This window comes from Lineus longissimus, chromosome 5, assembly GCF_910592395.1.
Source record: "Lineus longissimus chromosome 5, tnLinLong1.2, whole genome shotgun sequence".
Lineage (NCBI taxonomy): Eukaryota > Metazoa > Nemertea > Pilidiophora > Heteronemertea > Lineidae > Lineus > Lineus longissimus.
The window spans coordinates 276,294-302,270 of record NC_088312.1 but is presented as its reverse complement, the minus strand read 5'-3'; the positions used below and the strand labels follow the sequence as shown (position 1 = coordinate 302,270).

At 43.1% G+C, this 25,977-nt stretch overlaps 2 protein-coding genes and 1 non-coding gene across 3 annotated transcripts in view; 2 read left to right on the top strand and 1 right to left on the bottom strand.

The window, feature by feature from the left end:
• Positions 1-588: 588 nt before the first annotated feature.
• Positions 589-6,968, top strand: LOC135488358 (succinate-semialdehyde dehydrogenase, mitochondrial-like). The gene is made up of 11 exons (XM_064772938.1): positions 589-876; positions 1,605-1,726; positions 2,267-2,350; positions 3,070-3,240; positions 3,646-3,762; positions 4,228-4,371; positions 4,788-4,931; positions 5,183-5,338; positions 5,865-6,034; positions 6,292-6,350; positions 6,597-6,968. The coding sequence occupies exons 1-11, from the start codon at positions 795-797 to the stop codon at positions 6,800-6,802; spliced, it is 1,455 nt and encodes a 484-aa protein (XP_064629008.1). The 5' UTR covers positions 589-794; the 3' UTR covers positions 6,803-6,968.
• Positions 1,103-1,174, bottom strand: Trnad-guc (transfer RNA aspartic acid (anticodon GUC)). The gene has a single exon. It is a non-coding gene; the product is annotated as a tRNA-Asp (tRNA).
• Positions 6,969-7,793: 825 nt separating the features above from the next.
• Positions 7,794-25,977, top strand: part of LOC135487504 (protocadherin Fat 4-like) — a 38,356-nt gene continuing 20,172 nt past the window's right edge. Inside the window, exons 1-22 of the mRNA XM_064771241.1 lie at positions 7,794-8,115; positions 15,003-15,077; positions 16,796-16,944; positions 17,807-17,860; positions 18,409-18,507; positions 18,970-19,062; positions 19,701-19,826; positions 20,158-20,283; positions 20,640-20,730; positions 20,969-21,108; positions 21,467-21,646; positions 21,916-22,053; positions 22,341-22,505; positions 22,726-22,976; positions 23,163-23,292; positions 23,466-23,551; positions 23,761-23,845; positions 24,081-24,392; positions 24,483-24,593; positions 24,820-24,948; positions 25,173-25,346; positions 25,527-25,779. Coding sequence (XP_064627311.1) covers positions 8,037-8,115; positions 15,003-15,077; positions 16,796-16,944; positions 17,807-17,860; positions 18,409-18,507; positions 18,970-19,062; positions 19,701-19,826; positions 20,158-20,283; positions 20,640-20,730; positions 20,969-21,108; positions 21,467-21,646; positions 21,916-22,053; positions 22,341-22,505; positions 22,726-22,976; positions 23,163-23,292; positions 23,466-23,551; positions 23,761-23,845; positions 24,081-24,392; positions 24,483-24,593; positions 24,820-24,948; positions 25,173-25,346; positions 25,527-25,779 — 3,046 coding nt within the window. The 5' untranslated portion in view covers positions 7,794-8,036. The remainder of the gene's footprint in view (positions 8,116-15,002; positions 15,078-16,795; positions 16,945-17,806; positions 17,861-18,408; positions 18,508-18,969; positions 19,063-19,700; positions 19,827-20,157; positions 20,284-20,639; positions 20,731-20,968; positions 21,109-21,466; positions 21,647-21,915; positions 22,054-22,340; positions 22,506-22,725; positions 22,977-23,162; positions 23,293-23,465; positions 23,552-23,760; positions 23,846-24,080; positions 24,393-24,482; positions 24,594-24,819; positions 24,949-25,172; positions 25,347-25,526; positions 25,780-25,977) is intronic.

The window sequence follows — 25,977 nt, the reverse complement described above, 5'->3', positions numbered from 1 at the left end:
CAACCTGGCCATAGGGGGCGTCATTTCCCACATGGGATTCGAACCCCAAACTTCTGTACTACTTGACAACATCACAACAAGGAGTACACGTGGGCCATGTGCGCATGTACATTGGCTGAGTTGACCAATCAGAAAGCTCGAAATATATCTTATAACTAATCTGTTTGGGAATCGTAAATTCGCCATATTCTTTCCCTTTACCCCTATTCTTATACCTATCGCTACCTCTACCCATAACCCTACCCCTACCCTTAGAGTAACCAGCTACCAGCTAGGGTTACTCTAAGCCCCTCCCCAACACCTGCTCTTATAGTCCTCTCGCGGCCGGTCAGGGCGGCTCCTGTCCGATTTTATAGTATCCAACTGCTGTGCATCATTTTGTACTTCTTTTGGGGACGAAGGAAGTTAAGGTCGTATACATAGGACGATGAGAGTGTTTCGCCCGGGAAATTGCTGTATTCTTAGCTAAATAAAGTGACCGTTCCATTTTTATCCCAGCTATTTAATTATTCACCCATGCAGGTGTTAAATGCTAATTGACATGCTAAAATGAGAAATCCACCACCTGAATGTGTGCGTCATCATTTTCAAATATGTAAAATCTTTTGGCGACGTGGAAGTTATCTAACATAACTGGTTTCATCGAGATCACGAGCTGCAGTGCCATTTGCCTTCCGTGCCACTCAAGGGACATTCAGCCGATTTTGACAATTCACCACAATTTGCGACGCCTTGTTTCCGCCGCAAACCATTTTTATAAATATTTTATCAAGTTTCAAGCAACTAACCCAATCATGGATTACACCGCACTGATCAAAGACAAAGCGTTTGTCAATGGCAAGTGGACATCGGCGGCGAGCGGGAAGACATTCGAGGGTGAGATATCAGCAGAAGATGGAGTTTTGGGCAATGAAAAATGAGGTTTTTGATAATACAGTATGGTAGCCTACATCTCAATGAAAAGCAGTTAGGCCTTCTAAAAGTATTGATTGATTGAGTTGTGTTCGCATGGACCCGTGATTATATTGTAGCATGCTTGGTCGCATCTCATCCGCGGGAACAACACTTGGTCGTCTAAACTCTAACAAAAAAAATCATTGTTCTCCCCGGCCGGGAATCGAACCCGGGTCTCCCGCGTGACAGGCGGGGATACTTACCACTATACTACCGAGGATTACTGACTGACTGAGTTTCACTTCCTGAACGATTTTGTATTCTGGATGTTCCCAATGAGAAATCCTTGAAACAGGTGTACCAGTTTGAGATGTCCTAGGATATTGTGTCCGGGATATATATATGGTATAATGTTCTGTTACTCTATTGATAGTCATAGTCTCTATATCTGTCACCGTGTCACATGGATGGACCGTCTTCGAAACTCCTACACCGGTAGGCTACATGATTTAATGCCGCTATAAACGTACCCTTCCCTATTGTATAGCAGAGAAATATGTTATTTGGAGAACATGACCGTCAATACCTAAGGTATCAAAAGCGCATTATAGCATCCTTTGTCGCAGGGACAACTCCTATCCTATGACAGATTCGGCTGCCCCACTGGTGGGTGGTGAAACCAAGTAAGCCTGCATGCCCTCCTTTTTCAGTGACGAATCCAGCCAATGGCGCTGTCCTCGGCAGCGTGCCCGACATGGACCAGCAAGATGTGGTAGAGGCCATCAAGATCGCCCACCAGGCTTTCCAGACCTGGAAGAAGACCACGGCAAAGGTAGGATGATCGAGATTCGTCGATTCATATCACTTAGATCACTATAGCATTAAGTACCGACGATCGGAATTTGGGGTGTTTTGAGAGATCGTAAACGACTCGGGGCATACTTCTTCTTTTCTTTCTTCAACTCTATGATTGTTTGGTATTGTTTAGTAAGACATTGAGCCAACATTACATTACGGTCGTGAAAGAGAATCTTTCATTCCCAAGTAAAACAGCGATCAGAGATCCGTGCAACATCTTGAAGGAATTTGGTTACCGGTTTCCCTTTAAGGCTATACCAATAACATCAAATCCCACGTATCTCGTAATCCTCGGTGGTGTAGTGGTGAGTATTCCCACCTCAGAAACTGGAGGTGCCTGTCGGCCCGGGTTCGATTCCCGACCGGGTAGAACTTTATTTTTCCTCCAATAACTTACAGCCACATTACCATCCTTGAGGTAACTATTGCATGTTATGAAGTGTCACCTTTTTTCATATTATGAAATATTTTAATTGAATTTCCCATTTGACGATTATGCATCTATCGATTGCAGGAGAGATGTGCAGTGTTGAAGAAATGGTACACACTCATGATAGCAGAACACGAAAACCTGGCGAAACTGAGCACCGCAGAGATGGTAAGTCAATGGGGTGAGCACCCTCGCCGTGCCAGTTGGCCACCCTCGCCGTGCCAGTTGGCCATCATTCCACATTTTGGGGCTGATCCCTATGATCATTAAGGTGAACTATCTGACTTTGCGTGAGGTTGGATGCCAAACTGTTGAATAGTTGATATTGGACCCAAAGCCCTTCCTGGCTCTCTGCGACATGCGGGTGATACACCAGCTGGTAGTCTTACATATTGGTATGCATGTTGAAATTTAACAGATGCTTAACATGCGTATCATTATCATCATTATCATGGCTTAATTTACATATTCACGACATGACATTATATGCACAGCTATTGGCATATGGCAATGCAAGCTAACACTTGACTCATGAAGAGAGAAAGTCATTGCAATAGGCCTAAGCTATTTCAAAACCATCATGAACTACTTCCGAAAGCAGTAAAATTCATTCAAATCGTACATTACACAATTGTGATTGGTGCAGTGAAGACTGTCCCGGTGAAGCATGATAGTATATGTAGGCTTCAGAATGGACCATCAAACTTCCCGGCAGAAGTCCTACGTGAATGCTCGCCTTTGATTGGAGCAGTGCTGACGACTGCTCGATGAAGCATGACCAAAGGCTTTTTACTGGACCGTGATGAATGATGGCTTCTTATTGGCCAATTATGTTTTAAACTCTCGGAATCTCCCTAGTAGATATTGCTGATACTACTTTATTTCAGGGAAAGCCAGTAGCAGAAGGTAGAGGGGAGGTGGCGTATGGTGCTGGGTTTGCTGAATACTTTGCCGAGGAAGCCAAGAGAAGCTACGGGGACTTCATCCCAAGTCCAGTGGCCAGTAAGAGGCTCTTGGCCATCAGACAACCAGTCGGAGTGGTGGCCATGATCACACCGGTGAGAAAACGAACAGAGTTACTTAGACATTGGCATGCATTACTCGTTGCTGCTAATGTTACTACGTCAGATAGGGTTCAGTTCCCGGCACCATTGACTACTGTTTCTCCTCTAAGTCAATTGGCAATACGGATAGCAGGCTCTCATAATACTGCATTTAGAAGTCTCCCGATGTGGAACTTTACTTGGTTTCTGAGAGTATTTTGCCGCTTTAGAGCGATATCAGCAGCATCACGTTCCATCTCCACTCATTCTGAACTGATAGGTTTCAGAAGATGTAGAATCGGCTCACTATCAGAGATAGAGACAAATGCAACAATAAATATGTATGAAGTGACGAGGGACTGACAGTCAAGTTCGTCACGGTTTGGGCGTAAAATGTCAACATTCGTGTCTTCTCTTCAGTGGAACTTTCCGTTCGCCACGGTGACGAGGAAGGCTGCCCCCGCCCTCGCTGCCGGCTGTACAGTCGTCATCAAACCATCTGAGGAGACGCCACTTAGCGCTCTAGCTATATGTGAGGTATGCTCTTCATTTAGAATGAAGTTTCTTCGAGTTCTTTCGTACTGAATGGTCTCTAGCCTTATAACCAATAACTTTCCGTAGTGAATGGTCACGGGGAGTCGCAACCAATGCAACTTGTGAAACTAAAGGTTTGTCAAATGTCCTACCGCGTTGACACCCATTGCCTCGTCTGTTGCCTGTGTCACAAGTGATGGAATCTTCTCTGTGACAAACGAACTAGACTCGTCTCTTCCAAGGTTAAGGCATTGGGGCCTCTTCGCACCATGATTAAGGTATCAACTGCGATAACGGAAGATGCTTGAAGAGAGATCGAGAGTGACAACATACAGGGAGATGAAACTCATACAGTAGACCTTAATATTCAGTAGGCTTTCCAAGTGCTAGACAGTCAATATAAGTTTGAATAACCGTTATAGCTCATTGAGACAGTATCTGATTCCATCCGTCTTTTTCTTCATGCAGTTGGCCGAGAAAGCTGGAATCCCACCTGGTGTACTGAATGTGGTCACGTGCTCGCGAGATAACGCAGCGCCTGTCGGGAAGGAACTGTGCAAGAACCCCCTAGTGGCGGCTGTCTCATTTACTGGATCATCTGTCGTCGGCAAGGTTCGTAATCTCAAACAATTGCAAATGTTTGGAAAGCCAAGGACTGAAATACCTGCTGGAGTGCTATGACACATAAGGCAAGAAGGTGGGAAGCCAGACTTCTGGAGTCTGTAGAATTGTCCGTCCACAACGTTACCTAAAAGCTGAGGACGTATAGAGCTTGCCGAGACATGCGCCGTCTCGACCAGATGAGATTCAGAGGCGCTGAAAGTCCAATCAGTGCAGGTTAGCTCCGTTGTTTTGAATCGAAGTCAAGGAAACTTAGTTTCTTCACTTGCATACGATCGACCTTGATTTAAAAGTAACCAAGGACTGTAGCTCAAACACATCCCTTTACCTTTATCCACAGTAGCCTATTCCTTATCTGTTGGTACATGTAACACTTTTAACAACCAGAAAGCTATTCTCTCCTCCAGTATATCCTTGAAGAGTCGGCCAGCACGGTGAAGAAGGTCAGCCTCGAACTGGGCGGCAATGCCCCCTTCATCGTGTTCGACACAGCAGACCTAGAGAAGGCGGTCGGTGGAGCGATGACCTCCAAGTTCAGGGCTGGCGGGCAGGTAAGTGAATGGCGGTTATCCATCCACCGACTTATCGTTCTCGGCTTTGCTTTGCTTTGTTGATATGGCGAGCACGTCAACCACAAGTCCATTGGGAAGTTCCTTCTCATTCTGGTTGCTTGGACGTAGGATGCAATGAATCATGAAATGTAAATGAGCAATGCCCGGTCCCCTTATCGTATTCGACCCAGTAGCGCTATCACCTCTAGATTCAGGGCTGTGTGTAATCGTGCTTAATCTCATCATTTCAGTCCTGCGTCTGCGCAAACCGTATCTTCGTCCAGGAAGGCATTCATGATGAATTCGTTGAGAAACTGGTGGCTGCCATCAAAGGTTTGAAGGTGGGACACGGGTTGGAGGCTGGGACAACCATTGGACCATTGATCAATGTCAAGGCGGTGGAGAAGGTAGGTAGCACATCGAAGATCGATTCAATCACGACAAATGTCTCCTGATGAGGACACGAACAACACGCAGTTTCATTAACAGCACGCGGTTGATGAATATTGACATGCCTGTATTTCATTTAGGTTTTTTTGACGATAGTAATGAAACAAGTAGTCCTGTCTAGTTATTGGCACTGGCGATGGCGGTTGTGTCGGTTTTCGGAGTAAGTGGAAGGGGACGTAAATGGAGAAGAAGAAGTGAACGATTCCGCCTTCCTTGACTCAATAATGTGCATGCACTACAATACAGAAAGAGGCCACTGCTGATCCCGCAGCTTCTTCTTTAGAGATGCTACTTGGGGCAGAGGTCGGGGACAGGATTTTCGAGGTCATGCGCTTTCTGATTCTCTCGCTAACTACAGTGCGGTTATCGCGGACCAGTCTGCTTTAATTACCTCTATGAAGCATACCGCTCATTGATAACATCTTCACCGGAATTCGTCGCGCTGACGAGAATCCCTTGTTATTCAGCTTACGTGATTTTCAGGTTGAGGCCCACATAAAGGATGCACTAGCAAAAGGCGCCAAACTTATCATTGGTGGCAAGAGGGACGCGATGGGTGAACAGTTCTTTGAACCGACACTTCTGACTGGTGTTACTACTGAGATGATTTGCATGCATGGGGAGACATTTGGGCCTGTGGCCCCCATCATCAAGTAAGTCCAGCTCAAGGACCAGCTTCGGAATTCAAGAGGGACGGCGTCGCCTGGCGATAAGACTCTATAGGGTAGATCTGTTTTACCTGTCAATGAAACTATACTACTGCCCATGGCCAATGACCTCAACGACGGCTTGGTGAGTGTTCTTAGAACAATCATCCTTAACGACACGGCGCTTTCGTGAGTCGCAGAAGGTCAGTGTCACTCTCTCATCACGTTGGTCGACTTACTGTTGTTTGTTTAATTTCTTTCAGATTTAAAACCGAAGAGGAGGTGCTGTCAATTGCGAATGATTGTCGGCACGGACTAGCCGGTAAGACTCCATTTTTCAAAAAATGTGGGCGGGTGTGTTCGTGTGAGGGCTCGCGCGTAATTTGAGAGTGAGCGAGAAGTATCTTCTTTGTGGAATAGTAAGCTAGATAGGACTATCGTGTAAATAACAGTGATGCCATTTTCTTTCGCAAAATGTATCTCTGGTCTTTGCTCCGACTTAGCCCACTGCGAGACAGTGTTTCTCAGAGTATCATTTCATTCTCTCCTAACTTCTGTTCTCTCGTAGGTTACTTCTATTCGAACAACATGAGTCAGTTATGGCGGGTAGCAGAGGAGCTAGAAGTTGGCATGGTTGGTATCAACGAGGCCGTGCTGCACGCGGTTGAAGCTCCCTTCGGCGGGGTAAAGGAATCTGGACTTGGCCGGGAGGGATCGAGATACGGACTGGATGAATACACGGAGATCAAATACTTATGTTTCGGCGCAATTTAGTCCATTTGTTTTATTAACGTTCAATCGGAAATCCATATTTTGGTGCAAGTGAAAGGTTTGCATTAGCCTTTGTATTCTTCCCGGACCTGTGCTTTCGAAGCTATACCCTAGCAACTTTTTATTCATGTAATTTATTTTCTCGATTGAATAAATGATATGTACTAAAACGAAACTAAACTTTATTTCATACTTTCGGACAGCTTGACCAAGACCGACATTGAGCACGTGTGACAAAGTAAAACTGAGGCAACTATACCTCCTAATTAAGAACTGAAAGAAACGCCAAGTTAAAATGAAGAAGCTATTATTAACACCTGTTGTACAATTACATACATTTCAATACGTTTTTTTTCTGTATTCATATCATTTGGTTATAGTATCTGACCACTGGCAATGGATTGTTCAATGTTCAAGAGCGAGGCTCTTATTTTCTTGGTGCTCCCTTTGTAATATCATCCCTCTCTCGGCTATGCTGAGTAGCATCCATGTGGTCAATTAATTGAAGAGCAAATATTGCTTCAGAGCATTGCGACTACTGCGTGAATTCCGGAAAAATGCGGCTGGGATCCAGTCTAGATTTGTAGGCTACCCGGAGGCTAACTTACAAAGCAAAAAGGTACTTGCCAGTCTACTGATATTCGTATCCACTTTCCACATTCTCCAAAGTAGCGATCACATTCAAGAGTAGGACCGCCTCATCACACTACTATCACTGCACAAGGAGCATGCACTTTCCTTTGAAATTTGTGCCGCATGTTGAATCATGCGTGATAGCGCGACACCACGCTTACAGTGCAGTGCAGCCTAGTTCATAAGCACTGCAGTAGTTTGGAAGCTATCACAGACTGCATCGCAAGCCACCTGCGCCGCCAGAAATGGTTGGCAGTTGGAAACACTAAATGACGATTAGTGGCCGGACTGCATATATTAAGTTGAGTGGTTACCTTCTTCCAAAGCACACTTGATTCTTGAAGGATGCAGGAGTGCTTTGACCAGGTGACTCTTACGATACTGTGATACCGCTACCCAGTTGAGCAAGGCTCTTTGAGAGCAGTTACTCATTACCGGACGACGGATCTCTTGCCATCTGTAACATTTTGGTATAATATCTGACTTTAAACTAAGGATAACTTCAGTTTGAGTTGGAGGATACGGGAGTATCATACATGGAACTCAAAGTGTCATTCTACCATCTCAGCTGAATTGAACAACTATCGCCCTGATCTCATCTACCATGGGCACCTTAGAGAGACTTTGCTATCTTGCTGTGCTGACGATGTTTGCGTTGGGCGTGGCCCAGTCCAGCAGTTCGTGTAAGTAGACTTATTTTACCTTCAATTCCGTGCTTATGCTTTAGCAAAGACATAGTAGACTAACAGCAACCCAAGACACCGAACCTGAGCTCGTACATTGTTCCCTATTATAGTGCGACAAGCTAGAATCGATATGAAAATAAGAAGTGCCAACCCGGAATATCTTCTTTTACTGATAAAGTCCTCGATGTACTTCTACATTTAACTTTTGGGCAGATAATAAGGCTGAGAATTCGAAGTACGTTGCCTCATACCATACTTACGTATAAAGTGCCATCATCAATGTAATATCTGCCACTTTAGCACCTCTTACTAGTTACACAGTGTACAGCACGTGGATGGGTCGGTCTTCCTGAAGAGATGCACTTGAATTATTTGACAATGGCATTCTTGACAAATTCGTTGTTGTCATGAAACAAAAGGTTAAAGACGACATCCCAATTCGATGCAGTGCATTCGACTCCCAATTGACTTACTTTGAAGTGACTTAAGTGTTTAGTGTTACGTGCTCTTGGACACTAAAGTCTTGATGTCTGGTAAGTACTTGGTGGATGGTAAGCCCGGGTACTAAAGTATATACAACTAGTCAGAACAAGATCGAAAGTGCATTCTGCCAAGGGAACTGGTTACTGATCAGAAGGAAGGTGACGACTCCCGTGGACTACTCAAACAGGTTGTCGGCGGTCTGATCGAAATTTGTATTTTTCTATCTCCGGATATAATACAAAAAGTAACTTATCAGTCCTATTATAAATGTTTCCTCGCCGGGGGCATGAGCTCGTCAATCTTTATCGCGGCCAGACTCGAGTTTTTTGTGTGAGGGTTATCGAGAGTTAACCTTCAGCTACAGTTATCGCTGTATGATAAACATGATGTAGCATGATCAGGAAAATGTTGTCAGGTGAATGTTAAAAAGGAAGATAGAGCATTCGCCAATTTCCGAAAGCAAAATTGACCGGAACTTACTTCCAAATAGAGCCTTCTCATTGGCTTATTTTAAACGACTCGAGCATGCCGCGGGGATGCTGAATTCCGAATTTTGATTTGACAATCATCGATACCAGCAACGACTCTATCTCCAGTACCAGATAAAAGTAAAGTCTACTTTTTGAAATCCTTTATCTTAGAGAAATCAACCTAAACATTTATCAAGGATGTAGATGGTTAACATCTCCTGTTCTGTCCATCTTCGATGGTAAACTTTCGGGCTTGAGCTCATATAATGATGGTACCATGTAGTGTCTGTTGTTTGTGCTATGGCCGTCGATCTGTTGGATGAGTTCTGCAGGCCTACTTTTGCCCGATGAGATTATTCTTGAGAAGATTGCCGAATTGTTGCTGTAAAATCCAAGACAGAGATACAATGGGGCTCGGTCATGTCAAAAGCTTTCATTCATAAGGCCTTTTATGAGGTGTGACCCAACTGATATCAAATTAGTAATGTGATATGGTAGGCGACGTGTCAGTATGTTGTTCGGGTGGTTGGTGCATGTTTGCTTGAAAGGAAAGGATGTCTGGTAACGAGAGAATTGCAAACCTGGTATGGTTGTATGATTGCGGACAGAGTTAACTTGATAATTTGTCACAAAAAGGACTATTGATCCCGGATATATCATGTTCCTAATGTCCTAAATGATGTCCAGACTAAACAGCAGTTCGTGTCATTTTGCAAAGTCTGTTCTTTTAATCGTGTATTGCACTGGTAAACTGCCCAAGTAAAAAGTTTTAATGTTGGGGCCTCATATGTCACTTTGTATCTACCCCCAGGCAGAAGGTTATAAGAACTCTCATCAATGTCTTGCTTTTTCGGTATTGCAGCGAGATACTGTAGCCTTATCGAAGTTTAAATCAAGGCAACAGCCAAAAAGCAACCTTTGCTTAAATCATACGATTGTCGTTTCAACTTGTCATAAAAATGGGCCACACGTGCCGAAGTCGAGAGTGAAACGTTGCCAAACGTATCAAAACCAGTATAAATGTCGAACTATCAAAAAACTGCGTATTATCTAATGAATAACATTCTGCAGTTACTCATGCAAACTCTCATAAATCTTATATGCTACTTTATGAGGCAGTTCAACAAAAGTGTCGCTGGTCCATACTCAATCACGTAAAAAATGCACCAAATCAGTGAATTGATGGTAATTACTGCATTCGACATTTACAGCCATGCAACAAATCGCATTCAATGACTTCGATAAGTTATATCACTGTCGCAAGTGGAGTTTGAATGGAAATTGGTTGCTTCATTGTTGCATTCGAGGTAGAAACACGGAGTCAGTAATAGTGGCCTCTAGTGCTGTCTTGTACAAATTAGGCGTCCTCCATTTAATTACCAGCGTTATGCAGGACTTACAGAACTATGAAAATAATAGATGAAAACACAGAAAGAATTCGAGCAAGTATATACAATCTCAAAAACCCATCGAGTAAAGAGCCTATTCATATGATCATGGCGACAACAGCTCTCTCGGCAAGACTCGTGAAGCAATCAGCCTTCATCACTCTTGAATGGTACGGCTGGGTTAGCCATCAGTCAAATTATGTACCAGTTTTAAATGGATACCATGTTCCTCGGAGAAAAGGTTGAAAGTATATATATAGCCCTCTGGGTAAAAGCTCAGACCAATAAATACTTAAAGATGACGGAAGCAGACATGTCGGAACAATATTTTATGAAAAGAGAAAGTAAAGATTCCAGGGTATCTACTCTGCGGTAATTTTTTACAATATTTGCACACGCGACGGACATTTTATCTTCGCAGTCAGATTTAGGAAGCAAGGATGCCATGACTGACATCAGATTGGGCAGCCGCCAGCTCGCTGACTTATGGGATGTCTGGGTATTTCTGGTTCCTTGGCTTGTTCCTGTCTTGCGGCATCAACATCAAGTCCCGCAAAGATCTCGTACCTGGGGATTTCACAAAAAGCAACCTCATGTATGTTAGCTATAAGAACACGATGCCAGGCGGTTTGTTGATATGTCCCATCAATTTCTCGACGTTAAGTTTATGAAGCATTTACCAGAGAAATGAGGTTCCCTGCCATCCTCGAAAATCCAGAGTCTGTCGTATCCTCGTACCCTTGTGCCGGTTGGTCAGAGGTTCAGGATGTGGCTGAGAGGCATCATTTCCCTTGCAGTAACGTTCTTGTCACCAGGCACTAAAAGTCAAGGTCATTTCCTCTCTTCCTATATCAATTCGCTTTCCGTCCAAACTACAACTAATAAACTATATGAAAGGCAATAATAACAATCAAATGTGTCATAAACAACAATTGCTGTCGTTGATTTTCTCTGTTTGTCCCGTTTCCTTACAGTCGAGACAGAAAGCTTTGCCAATCTTTCGATCAAATCTTGGAAGTATGGTTGTGACTTTGTGATATACACTGGCACTGATTGAGTATTTGATGTGCGACTTCAACAAAAAAATTACAGTTATGACTCTTGACTGCGTAGATATTGGAAAATTGTCGCAAACCAGCGAAGGGGTGGGTGAATGAGATGATGTTCATCACATCCAGCAGTGTATCACTTACACCATGGAGTACTGTGATCTAGTCTGAGCACACATTGCCGAATTTACATCGTTAACTGCAGAGAGCCCCATTCAGTAGCCTCATCAGACAGTTGAATATATGTTTCCTTTGAATAGACAATCAAAACATTGATTAGAAAACATTCCCTGTGGGGCTTTGACTTCAATGTGCCTGACACGAAGTAATACAGATGTCGTGTTGTCCGGAAAGGGTTGCGCAACCGAGATCGTCTTCTTTCCTCGATCTTTTTCTACTCTTTCCTTATAATACGTTAATAGTTACAACACGGACCACTACATGTACGTATCTTTAGGTCCGCAGTTATCATATCTTCTTCAGCAGTTCAGGTTGGGACTTTTAGCAAGATGCGCTTTTAGATGTTTTGAAAATAGGGCCAGTTACTAAACAGGATGTGAGTATGTCGACTTCTGAAGGTTCTTACGCATCTATACTTCCCCCGGGCTTCTCTTGGGCTTTTATGGAGAGGTAGTCAATTCACAGTGGTCGTTAATTCTCATTTTACCTTTCTGTGGTGAGATATAGGGTGTTGAATAAAAAACTTGCCAAATCCCAGACAGTTGAAATAACAGACGTGTACTATATCATACATCTACCTTACCTTGTCAACATTCATTAAGAACACGGGGATATTCACCTGAGCTTGACTTTTACCACAAGTACAACATAACAGCAGGACGAAAGCAAAAATCACAAGTACATCATAAATACTATAGTATGCTTAATGTTTCATGTACCTAACTATTGATATAGGCACTTCGCCATTGGGTTTTCGTTGCTGTTTCTCAGTCGGGAAATCATTTTACAAGCACGGTATTTCGGCAAGTAGGTCTGCCCATATCAGCTGGTCCAAGTTGTAGGCAAGTTGTAGACTAACGAATTTAGATATAATTATAATAGTCAAAATCATTAGAAATACGCATATTTGGTGCGTCTGGCCAGTGCCATTTTAAAAGCCCGGAAGTGAAATTGTTACAGTTTTAACTTACTTATCCGACTTCTTCTTTTTATCAGCCGTTTTCGCTTTCATCCGACTTTTTTCAAGATTCCAACTTTTTCCTTTGAAATAGATTGATGGCGTACTGGCTAGCGTGTTTTTTGGTTGCGATGGGAAGCTCGTTATTGGATTTCAGTTTTGGGCTTCCCTTAGAATGCCATGTTGTCTTGATGCGTAACTAATTGCCTCCGAATCCCGGGCTTGAGAGGTTTTCTTTGCAGGTGCCGTCACGGTAATGGTGCATATCACCATCACATGTCCGAAAGAGCCGCCGAACTTGTCGAGGCTTAACGCTAGCTCTCTTTCATCTCGTATTCGTTACGTTAGAAACGTGGATTCTGACGAAACATTGTTTTATCCTCTAGCGTTCATTTATGACATCTTGCCCAGGTGCTCGGATGGTTAGCTGCGATAGCGTGAGGTGCACTTATATCTTTTTGATGTTTATCAAACAAACAGCCGTCTGAACTTTTTGAGGTTTGTCTTACGATCAAGTGGAGGTTGTTGTCATCATTGAGTGAAATGTATCTTCCACCTGAGGTAATTTGAACAGTAAACAAAAAAGAAACGGGCCTCCCCTTGAGAACTAGGTCTGTAATTTGTCTTTTCACGCCAGCAATTTATGTTAGGTCTATCAAGGGGTAAATATTAACCTTACTACACTGGGCTGCTTGTGTGCAGGTTTGTCATAAATCATGGAATGATGTGAATGTTACATTCTGAGTGTTTATTGCAAACAGGTGTATGATTATCCTCATACCTTTCGAAGTAAACGTCCTCACACAGTTTATCGTTGAGGTCATCGGTCTTGCAACTTGCACTGCATAACAGCATCATTTTATGCATCAAGTCATCTTGTTGTTAGTCACTTCAAGTTGTTATGAATCGTTTCATATCTGGAATCATTCTGTTATCAATCTTTTCATACGAAATAAGTGCAACTCTTCAGAGTACTATGACGTGTATATATACAACATAATGTTGATCTTTCTGGTAGTTCTATAGATTCCAGCCATCTCTGGCAGAGTTGACAGAAACGAGATAAAATTGTAATGTTGGAAAGTGCTTTCGAAGTATTTATACATTCCCTTGGACTGTTGAGACGAGACGTCGGGGTGAAATACTCTAGAGAGAGTGAGAGATAGCGTTCACCGTCAGAATACTTCAGATTTTCAATATTACTCATGTAACGTTTTTGAGTGTTTACGTTGCTTGGTTTTTCTCCTCCTTGTATCTGAGCGCTGAACATAGATTTCTCTGCCCTCTCCTTATTGAAAAGTCGTGGTTTGTCTGTAGCTGTACGGAGACACTGAGGACAACCAAAAACGTTACCTTAAAACTTGACCCTTACCATCAAAAGCTTGAATTATCTAGTCTTCGTACGAGCAAGGTAGCTGGCTACATTACAAATCCTCGTTATTTAGAAATCCCGCGCCGTGATGAGTTATGTGGTACGGATTGAGTACTCGTCTGCTGAGTCTACATTAAAAACTGTCTGCAATCACGCTGTAGATGTCAGCTCCAAGTGTTAGCTCTGGTTTGAACAAACACTGAGAACCTTGTGAAGTGATAATAAAGTTGACTTCCAGACGCGATCCGTTCTAAAATTAGAATCAGAAACATGATTTCTGTCGTGTTTTTTTAGGGCAATGTTACTTTAACGTAAAATTGAATATATGATTGACTGGTTTATATTTATTGTCAAAAATAAAATATATTTAGTGATTGACAACTGAAGGATGGTCCCTCTAACACACCTCGAGCAAATATGAAGGCTGCTCTTGTCAATCCACTGAGTTCTCGGCCAAGCTGTGTGTTCTCAGCTCATATTTCATGTCATCTCCGTCAGTTTGTGCAGTTGTATAATTTGAAATGCCATTTCTATATCTGTTTGTGCAGATGTATAATTTAAAATGCCATTTCTATGTCAGTTTGTGCAGTTGTATTATTTGAAATGCCATTTCTATGTCAGTTTGTGCAGATGTATAATTTCAGATGCCATTTCTATGTCTGTTTGTGCAGATGTATAATTTCAGATGCCATTTCTATGTCTGTTTGTGCAGATGTATAATTTCAGATGCCATTTCTATGTCTGTTTGTGCAGATGTATAATTTCAGATGCCATTTCTATGTCTGTTTGTGCAGATGTATAATTTCAGATGCCATTTCTATGTCTGTTTGTGCAGATGTATAATTTCAGATGCCATTTCTATGTCTGTTTGTGCAGATGTATGATTTGTGATGCCATTTCTATGTCAAATATAGGTGAGTTGTACGATGTGTAATGCCATTATCTGTCAGTTTGGCATAATTTGCCTTGCCTTTTTACTTCCAGTTTGTGCACAGTTTTTCAAAGACACAATAACGAAAGAGCCGATCCTGATAATGGTGAAGGATAATAAGCCAGTGGGTAAGTTGCGTGGCGTGTAAAATATAGAAATGATAATAAGATCTCTAACAATCAGCCGAAAGAGATTTCCAAGACCAACCAAGGAGGCTGATTCACTCGCTGAACTTCATAAGGCTTTGACTGGATAACCTTCCTTAAGGGAATAATGAGTTGGTACAAGACCATGGGAGTCAAGACTACTTGCTGCTTACCAAGAGTTTAGCCTCAGGTGTTGGACCAAACCCCTCCAAATCTACGCGGGCCAGCCTTTGGATTATCGAACCTGGGTACCATTTGTCGGCACCCAGGACGACATCCACCCTTTCAGCGCCACTTGACATGCTCTGAGTAAGGGACCGTTGTAGATTTGCATTGTAGAGCTTTCCCGACTACCAGCTTCCAGTCACCAACCCTTATAGCCGCTGCAGACTCAAGCTCTCCTATCCTATTCAGGTTATAGACAAACCTGTTCCGGGGAGGTTTGGAATTATCTTGGATGGCCCCCTCCCCCATAGGCTTTTCCCATTGACTTGGTATTGTGCGAGGTATACGATGGTGCAAAGCTGTACGAGTGTCAGCCAATGCTTTGACGCCCTCTCAGCGTATTAGCAACTTGGCGCTAAATGCAATTGAAACCACGGTTATGTAGACTTTAAACAATGTGTTTAAGTGATCCCGAAAGGTCCTGTTTCTGGTGCACAAGCCTTCATTTGCAACACATGTGTCGTCTCTGTGTTTGAATTCGAAGCAAGAGCACCCGCTTCTGATGTGATGGTATAAGTTTGGCATCCATTTTGTACTTTGGCGACCATCTTGGAATTGAGGCAAAACCAACGGGTGGCCCCTGAGCTTGTTCAAGAGGGTATGGTTGTTGGACTTGACAAGCTATTCCTTGTCTTAGTCCTGTATATATGACCTCCGATAACATGGCTCGCTGTGGCCATTTGTTATGCGTGCAGAGTATATACTACAGACAACTCTTCCTGCATACTCCACTCATTGTAACTGCACTTGAGCAAAAGGTTCACGATACATAGAGCTCGTTGACGGGTGTGTATTGATGATCTACGTAATAATCGGAGGCAAATGATACTAATAATCGGCATACAGTGAATTAAGTCAAACAACACAGACCGTATCAGTGTCTAATTGCCTTATGTAGGGCAGGGCTGGTTAATAACCTTGATGAGGCCACTGAAAGTCCAGGTTAGGTAAACATGAAGGCAGAACAGTTGGATAATGCTGCTCAGTGCTAAATAGTACTTTGATAAATGTCTCATCCGGCAGGTGATGAACGTGTCAATGGCCTTTTGAACTTTGTTGAAGTTTTAAAATGTGACGGACGAGAAAATACCACTTTGGGATATGAGCCTTAACTAATATGTTTTGATCATTAGCAGTTGCATAAGGTTCATCATGTCGATAGTTTGGTTTTGCAAAGGTTTTAGAGGAATTGGTGATTGAGTCGGGCCAGCAGGTAGGTACACGGTAGAAAAGAAAGTCTTCCGGGCAGCGTGGTCATGTACTTATACAATTTCACTTTCGTTGTTTCGAAGGCAAAGGTTTTAAGTTGCTTTCTTCTCATTAGCTTGAACATTTGCTGACGAATCTGACAATCAAGCCACATGTGTATGCCATGGTAGTAACTGAACTACCAATTAAAGTGTTACAGAGAATCGTTTGAAATGAATAGTCCTTACGACTTCTATCGACCATACTTATCTTGCCATTTGTTTCAGGAACCATACTAAAAAGATATCATGTGCCGCCAAAAACTCCGAGAGGGACAAAGTTCGGTGTGACACTTATAGACGAGGGGGAGAAGTACTTCAAATATGATAACAATACTCACGAGTTAAGCATAAAACAGATGCTGCATAAATTTGTGGTAAGTTGGTTATTTAAGAACCTAGTTCGGTTCAGATGATTCCGAGAGCTAGAGAGCTAGGCCTACCCCTGACTTGCCTGACAGACACAAACTGTGAAGTATAGTTGGTTATTTAAGAACCTAGTTCGGTTCAGGTGATTCCGAGAGCTAGAGAGCTAGACCTACCCCTGACTTGCCTGACAGACACAAACTGTGAAGTATAGTTGGTTATTTAAGAACCTAGTTCGGTTCAGGTGATTCCAACTGGGCTGCTTGAGAGCTCAGCCGACCCCTGGCAGAAACCCGAGTCGAAACTGTAAAACATATTCAAAAGAACGTATAAAGAAATGAGTTTTTAGCGAAGTCTATGAACTTCGTTTTTCTTCATAAATGTATTTTTCAATCTAAGCGCAGACAGCGATGCTTCCTGAAAGTTGAGTGGGCTCTTTTTTCGTAATTGTGCGTTGGTAGTCAGCAAGTGTTGGAAGAGATGGCGAAGGTTTGTATCCATCCCACGAGCGAAATGATGGAGACAACATGCTACAAGTCGTGATCGTCGTGATATCATTGCACCTCTTCTGTGCCGATGGGATACCACTACTTCTCTTCGTGGCCAATGCGACACCATTGCACCACTGCACCTCTGCAACCATTGTTATAATGTATGGTTCCATCTGCGGATGAGGCTAGGTAGTAGGCAAGTCTTCTGCCTCCAACTTGAGACATCTGTAACAAGTTGTCTATTTATGAATGTGATCACCAGGTTTTTATTTCTCAGGTAGGTATATCATAGATCAAAAAGAGAACACAAACTGCTAAGTATGTTTTCAGTGATACCAATTGTGCCCGTGTTTCATATCTCATGCTTGTCGGTTTTTTTCAGGGGAAACGATTCTTTTTAAAAGCCAGATGCCTGGACTTCTGGGAGTTTATCCACGTAAGTGAGCTGTTGACGTCAAGGGTCGCCGTGATTCTCCTATGACCTTAGAAACCCACCTTTGGTTGGCTGACTGCTTCCCTTGGCGCTTGGTAGCCCCTCTCAAAATTGATTCCCCTCCATGTAGCCAGACATAATCACCAATTACTTCGAGAGTAGGTGTATCATATACGGCATTGTAAGGCTACCCGACGTTTGATATACGCAAGGCTCTCTCCACTTGTCAATGACAATGTTCTTTTCTGCTTACAAGGAGCCTGTTTTTGCATGAAATCAACCAGTCAGCCTTCCAATAAACAGTTCCGTCTTGATTATTACCTTTTCCTTGCGATATTTAGAATCTAGGATGATCCGTCATATCAACATGGTCGCACAGCCGGGCAAAAGGAATCATTAGAGCGATCTAGTCAGAACGAAATCAGTACCTGGTCACTCTTTCAGAATGACTCAATGTACTAAACCACCATATTTTATGAAAGCTTTAGTCACATCCTTACTTTGCCCAACTTGAACCGTCTCTCACTTAATCTTTTCTCAATCTTTTTCAGTTTCATTTCCCGGTCCCGGTGGAAGTGTGGTTTGAGGTGACGGATGGAAATGACCCTCCAGCCTTCACCAATCTGCCCAATAGACTTATTCTGCCCGAGGTAACTATGAGAGTTGTGGAGGGTTAATGAAATAGTCATGACTTCACTTTGTTTCCTAAGTACTTCCTACAATTAAACCCTTAGTCATCCTTTACCCCCTTCAGGCAAAATCGACGATCAGTTAACGCAAGGAGGTGGCGATTGCCAGATTTGGGGAAATTGACTAAGTGACATATTTGATAACTTTGTAGCCTTCGTAAGGTTTGATTTGATGAAAATAAGGGATGATATGGTCAGTAAAGAACTTAGTACAAAGCAGTACCCATCGGTCGTGTACTCTCGAAATAAATACCACTTGACCATCTCTCGCTCCAGCATTGCACGGATTCATGTTTCCCTTACCTGAAGTCTTAATGAAAGACTATGTGGTTGGTTCGATTGTCAAGAATGATGTAGGGATGATTGGTTCTGGTCAGCAAATGCAGCAGGAAATACATCTTTATCATGACCCTTGTTTTACAGGATGTGCCTAAAGGTCGCGTTGTGTACCAAGTGGAGGCAAGCAACATATTCGACATCACCCCAGAGTTCATGGAGTATGATGTAGGAGTTGTGGTAGGCGAGAGTATTTATTTAAGCATCATAAACAATTGGAAATAAGGCACCTTTGATCAACAAGAGCAAAAACGCCGCAGTTATGCAGGAAAAGGTACTGCGGCGATCCACCGACTTCCTGAGTTGGCCCGATTCCTGTATGCGCTGGATGCATTCTCGATGGCTGGCTTGTTTGAGACGGGTCAGGATGTCGAACAGTCACCATCAGCATTAACTGTTTACCTAGCATGAACCACATTACTTTTGAATTGACGTCCTCACTTTACACTCCTGCCTGTAAGGCTTGGACATTAGGCATGCTAGCGTCTGTTGGTCGAGCCCGCTGATCCAATTTGAGAACTTTGATAGCGTGTGTGGAAAAAAGGAAATGATATGAAATACCATTGCTTCTCTTCGTGGCCGATGAAATACCAATGCACCTTCTTCTGTGCCGAGAAGAGGTGCAGTGGGATCTCATCGGCCACGAAGAGGTGCAGTGGGATCTCATCGGCAACGAAGAGGTGCAGTGGGATCTCATCGGCCACGAAGAAGTACATCTCATGAAATGGCATAATAACGGAAATGGACAGCCAAGCATGATGAGAACATGACGAATGATTCATGATTAGCCATCACCTTTGTTGTTGTCTTTCTGACAGAGTGTTCTGGTAGACGGCAAAGAGGACCGGAGTGCGTTGCTACTGAATGGGAACCGAGTCATACTGAACAGACAGTTCGACTTTGAAGCTGGCTTCAGGGAGATCGTTATGACCATTGTAGTAAAGGTAACATGAAGTTGATTACAGATTCTATAAACCCAAATCTTAAAGTTTCTAAACCTAAGCTGAACGATGATCAGGTTGTTTTAAACCATGACTGCAATGAAGACACATGGCTGTAATGAAGACACATGACTGCAATGAAGACACATGACTGCAATGAAGACACGATGAATGAAAAATCACATCATACACAGCCTAATAATTAGATATCAGAAAGCCTCGTTCTGATGAATTGTGGCAAGATTCACATTGAGACTACTCCACAAATGGAATATCGAATCACAAAATACGTATGACATGTCACATCACAACCAGATTCTCTGTTCTTCTCCAGGATACGAACTTCCCCGATTCCACCGAATCAACACTAACGTTCACTCTGAAGGATGTTGATGATATGGGACCAGCTTTTGCAGCAAAGAACTACTACATTCAAACCTGCGGTGAAAAACCCATTGTGGTAAGCTTGGGATATGGGTATTGACTAATGAGAGTTGCTGTAGCAAAAGAAGGGTCTACAGAATAGATCTTCAGTTGCTGTACACACAACTTGTTGACATTAGACTTTCGGTGGAGTGTTTTGCTGGCATGTTCAATATTGCAGTTTCGTCCTACAGTTTAGATTCTTACATTGCCAGGTCTAGTATGCAACTGCGAAACCGGGCAATCAGGTTAGCAACTCACCCTGCCTTTTTTACTAAGTCAAAGTCTTCATGAGCACGGCCAACGTGAGATAGTCATCGGTTACCAGAACATACTGAAAGGCGATCTCTTTTAATGGTAACTTACACTCATCTATAATTTCATTTTCTCTAGACTCGCGATTGCCTGGAATCTGAGCCTGCGAAAATGGCCGACGACCTGGACATCGAAGCGAAATCTCCACTTGAGTACAAGGTGATCAAAGGTAGGTCTTGCCATTACATTCGACTGAGATACTTTCATAAGCGATTCGTAGTAATATTTGGATTTTCCTTAGCACGTAACTAGCTTGGTAGCCTCTCCGACTGATTATCTAGTTGTAGTCACTTACCAACCAATGCCCTTGTATTCAGTCACCAGTGCAGTAATGTTCGGTCTGCTATTTCACCAGCGAGGCTTCTGTTAACATACGCCTTATTTTTCCATCTTCGTCCCCATTTTAGGATCACCAGCCAACTGGACTGATTTCTTTGAGCTTGATCCCAAGACAGGGATGGTGTGTCAGATTCAGCAGATCAACCGCACAATACTGAAACCTGGAAAGTCGTTTCCCGGCTTCCATAACTTCATTTTCAGCATTCAGGTACGTCTGATATACTTCTCATCCAATGATAGGTTCATATAAACCATCAATGAACCATCTCGATCATCTCACATACATTAATACCTATTTATGGATATCCTTACGTCATGGAGAACAATTTCGTACGTGGTGTCCAATTTCTTAACTTCGAAAACAACGACTAACATATTTGTGGCCCTTGTCCCTCGTGAGGCATTATAAGGCCACATAACGCATTCTCTCCACTTATTTCGGTCATTCGCTGAGGTACTTGGCTCCTTGCCTTGCCCTAAGGTAGCGATTAATCAAGCCAACGAGAGAACATATAATCTTTCAATAACAAATTAGCCATTGCTATCGTCTTCATCTTCCTTTCTAGGCCTATCAAACGGACAACACATCAAAACATGATGCGGCCCAGCTCCTGGTTCATGTCAAGGACAGTAACATGTACGCCCCTGAGTTCGACCCTCCAGTCACCGACGCCGCAGTACTAGAATGGCCAAGAGTCCAGGCTGGCGATTTCGTGGCTATGGTCACAGCTTTTGATAAGGATTACGTAAGTTATAAGTTGAACATCTGTTTCTATTCTAAAGAAGGAATGCAACTGATTGTTCAATATTTTACCCGCTTACACCAGCTTCGACGTCCTGTTGTAACGACCATTAGTTGTTGCCTTATCCTTGTATCTATGCAGTTGTGTGCAATAGATAGCTTAGAAGGTGTCAGCTTCTTGCGTTGTTACCAGTTTCTATCATCAGCATGTCGAAGTCAGATTTCTTTGAATGTTCAGAGACAGAGACCTATGCTCAACTCATACATTTTCAGGGTAGAAACTCCCACTTCAAGTACGAGTTTGACTGGAATCCTGAGAATGCGTTTGACCTTGATAATGTCACCGGCGAAGTGACAGTTGCCAAGCCTAGAAAGCTTGACAGGGAGAAGAGGGCAGTCTGGGAAATAAGGGTAAAGTGGCAATGCAAGACTAAAGTCAGTCATAAGTGGGCCACACCGATATGTCTTGTGATTTTCGTTCATAAGAGTAGAACCATCTCGGAAGGCGAACCTTGTGGAGGAGTTACTTCAACTCCCGGTATATCCTTCGGAGGTACATCGTAGATTTGAATTCATATACCAGTAGGAAAGTTACTTTCATTTGTTCCGATAAGGATAAAAATGCTATATTATCTGCATGCGGTCATTCGATCCACTAATCCTATCGGTTCGATTAGGATTTTGTCACTATATTGCAGGTAAATGCTATTGAGACGCATTCACTTCACAAGAGGAGGAGTGAACCGCCAGGAATTGTTCGCCTGAAACTGTCCGATATCAATGACAACCCACCAAAGTTCACCAAGGAGAGGTATGAGTTCTCCATCATGGACAACCACGAAGCGGGCACGGCTATTCACCAGGTATGATGCTGACCACTTAAGCCCGCCACAGATGCTACAACCATCAGCTTCCACCTTGATGAAGGCGTTAGAAAACAAATGTGATTCGATTGAAGAACATTACGATGTAATGGCACGTACAGCTTCATGCTGATAACTGAAGTCAAATATGAAACTTTGCCTTCGTCTTCCAATTTGTTATAAATCACTGTCCTATTCCCTTTTCTCTTTTCAACAACAGACGCCACATGGAGTTGTTGCCAATGACGCAGACGACGGCCTGAACGCTCTGATACGCTACAAGATCTACGAAACATGGCGGACCCCAGGCCCACTGACATCTCAGACGGACACAGACCTGTTTCAGATCAATCAACTTGGAGTGATCACAACCAGCAAGTCTCTGAGGTTCCTAAGGAGACAGCAGATCTTCCCTACTTATAAGCTAGTCATTGTCGCGTATGACCAGCCAGCAATAATCACAATGCAAAAGTAGGTACTGAAGTGTTGCTTACCTTTTGAGTCATCAATGTGCTTTGAAAACTTTTTAGAATTTTGAACTTACGAAAATTATACTTATGAAATGATTTCTCGGCTGAAATACCAGTAGTGCTGCATTGATATTTCCTGAGCCGTATTCACTAATGATCTAACCTTGTTTTCCTCCGTCTTCAATAGGACAGCAACGACTGAAGCCTACGTCCACGTGAACCTGGCGAATGAACATGCGCCAACTTTGAACACTGATGAGCTGTTTGCAGAAGTCAGTGAAGGTGTCCCCATGAAAACAATCATATCAAGGATTAAGGTAGGAAAGGATGTGAGCGGATTGACACCAAATAACCTCAGGCGAAACGCCCATCAGCCCAAGCCTGCCTTTATCTTCTGTGATCGGTTACGATTGGGAGTGAGTCCACCTTGTACATATGACATCTTAATCAATGGAAACCATTATGACTTTCTTTGTTGTGTGTATTTCAGGCCACCGATGAGGATGGTGATGAGGATATATTCCTAATTTTCAAGTTGTCTGGTGGCGGACGAGGCCGCTTCCGTATGGAGGAAACGTAAGCATTTTCCGTCTTTGATGTACACAGTAAACCTGACTTTATTCCCCCAGTTACACCGGGTCAGACCCTCCTCTCAATTCTTGTTAGCCCGTTAATTTCCGGGTTAGACTAGACCGGATCAAATTTGTATAGTTTAGTCAACAATTGCTCTCGGAACTGAAATAACGCATCCAAATGGATATCATTAGGACTCCTCTTTCATTCAGGGGCGAACTTCGGACGGCTGGACTTCTGGACAGAGAAAAGGAGTCTGAATATAAACTTGATATCAGTGTCAGTGATGGCCAGTTCGTAAGTAAACCATTGAAGTTTATCACCTCCGCAAAGATATTTTGTGACAATTTCCTCAAACCACGGGGTCATCATCCACTGGATAATGTTCTGAGAGACTATGTGCAGATAAAAACGTCCGGATTCGATTCGATTCCCGAGCGGGCTTTAACTTTTAACGGATATATATATGGTCTTTGGGGAATATCCAGACAGACTTTGATATAGCTTTTAACTGACATGGTCTTCTTTCCAGACAACTGAAGCAGTTTTCACTGTCCGAGTGACTGACATTAATGACAACGCGCCCTTATTCAGCAAGCGCAGCTATCGGTTTTTCGTCTCTGAAAACATCACCTCCCTCATTCACATCGGACGGAGGAGCGGCAACGCACATAACGGTGTCGGGGGCATGTGTCACTTTGAGGGCGATCCCAAAATGGCCGCCATGGCTAAGAACGCGGCTATAGGTCAAGTCAAGGCCACTGATCGTGACCAAGGCGAGAATGGGAAGATCACTTACAGGCTTATGGCAGGGATCGGATCGGAACTCTTCTGTATCAATACGGTTAGTGCCTAACTGCCAATTGACGAATTTCTGGCCTTCACCGCTTTGGAAAGAGTTGAGCTTTTGCTTATTCTAAGTATTGTATTTCAGGACGGCTCCATCTACGTGGTGATGAATGACAATGATATCATGGATAAGGAGAAGAATGACCGAATCAGTCTGATTGTGGAGGCAACAGATGGGGGCTCCCCACCACTCAAGGTTGGTATGTCTTGAACAGTATGAACTAACAACAAGATTTCTTTCTTCACATGATAAGCAACCTCCCGTCTGTTATGCAAGCAAATAATTTAGTTGACCTACAGGTGCTATAGGTCTCTGTGTCTGCAAACTATCCTAGGTGGTCCTTTCAAGCGATCTGGAAACCGCCAAATGAATCATTTTAACAACAACATGGCCTACTCTTTTTATAATTTTTTCATTGAAGGATATAGGCTCTGTCACCATTATCCTGACGGATGTCAATGACAACCCGCCAGTGTTCAACTTCCCCGAGTACACTGGGTTCGTGACGGAGGATGATCAAGATCCTCTTGAAGATCAGCAAGTATTCCTGGTAAGTGCTCAACTAACAGAGCAGAGAGCAACTACTCGCCTGCTCCTACACTGCAGGTGATTTCAAGGTCTGCCACAAAAATAATTCCGTCACGAAAAGTCATGTTGACAAATAAAATCATTGATGGTCGAAAGAGAGAAATGTCTATTCAATCGGATACCGAATGACAATTTGGCCTTGCAAACTTGACACGAGATTCGTTTATATCTCAACTTTGTCCACAGGAAAGGGCAATGACTGTGACGGACGCAGACAAGTCCAGTAAGAATAACAACCATCGCTTCTCCATCCACGGGCCTGGTAGTGAGCTATTCTCCATCAACCCAAAAACGGGAGCCATGAGTGTCAAGACGCCGGGAACAATAGACTGTGAAACGTCCACTCTGTATGAGTTTTCAGTAAGCAATGTTCATTTACGTTACTCCAGACATTCTACCGATGTTTCTAAATCTTCCCAGTTCATTCGATCTTGATCTAGTCACTGAAGACTTGATGTAATGCATTTCTTCTCATTTCTTTTTGGTAATGGCTAAAAGAACTGTTGTAGTGAGTGCCGGCTTAACATATTTTGCTTAAAGGTTGTGGCTACAGATCGTAAGGGGACAGGCCTCAGTGGCAATGCCACAATCCTCATCTACGTGGATGACGTGAACGAGTATGCCCCAAGGTTCCCCAGTAGGTATAGCTTTACATTGGCTGCCAACACACCAGTCGGCCACGTGTTCGGGAAGCTGGTAGCTGAAGACTACGACATCACGCAGCAAAATAAACATGTAACATATCTGCTGACTGGAGGAGGAGGAAATAAGTTTGCCATCGATTATGAAACAGGTGAGATATTGCTCCCGGTACCTGAGACAAATTTTCACCCATTTTAGCCTCTTCACTTTCATCCGTTTTTAGTTGATTATTCTAGGTGATCCAGCATTATCCTCACACGTTCCCCTCACCTTCCCCACTCGATCCGATCAAAGAGGAAAAAAATGCTGCCAAAATTTTGTTGGGAAAATATCGGGAATGTGAGAGAAA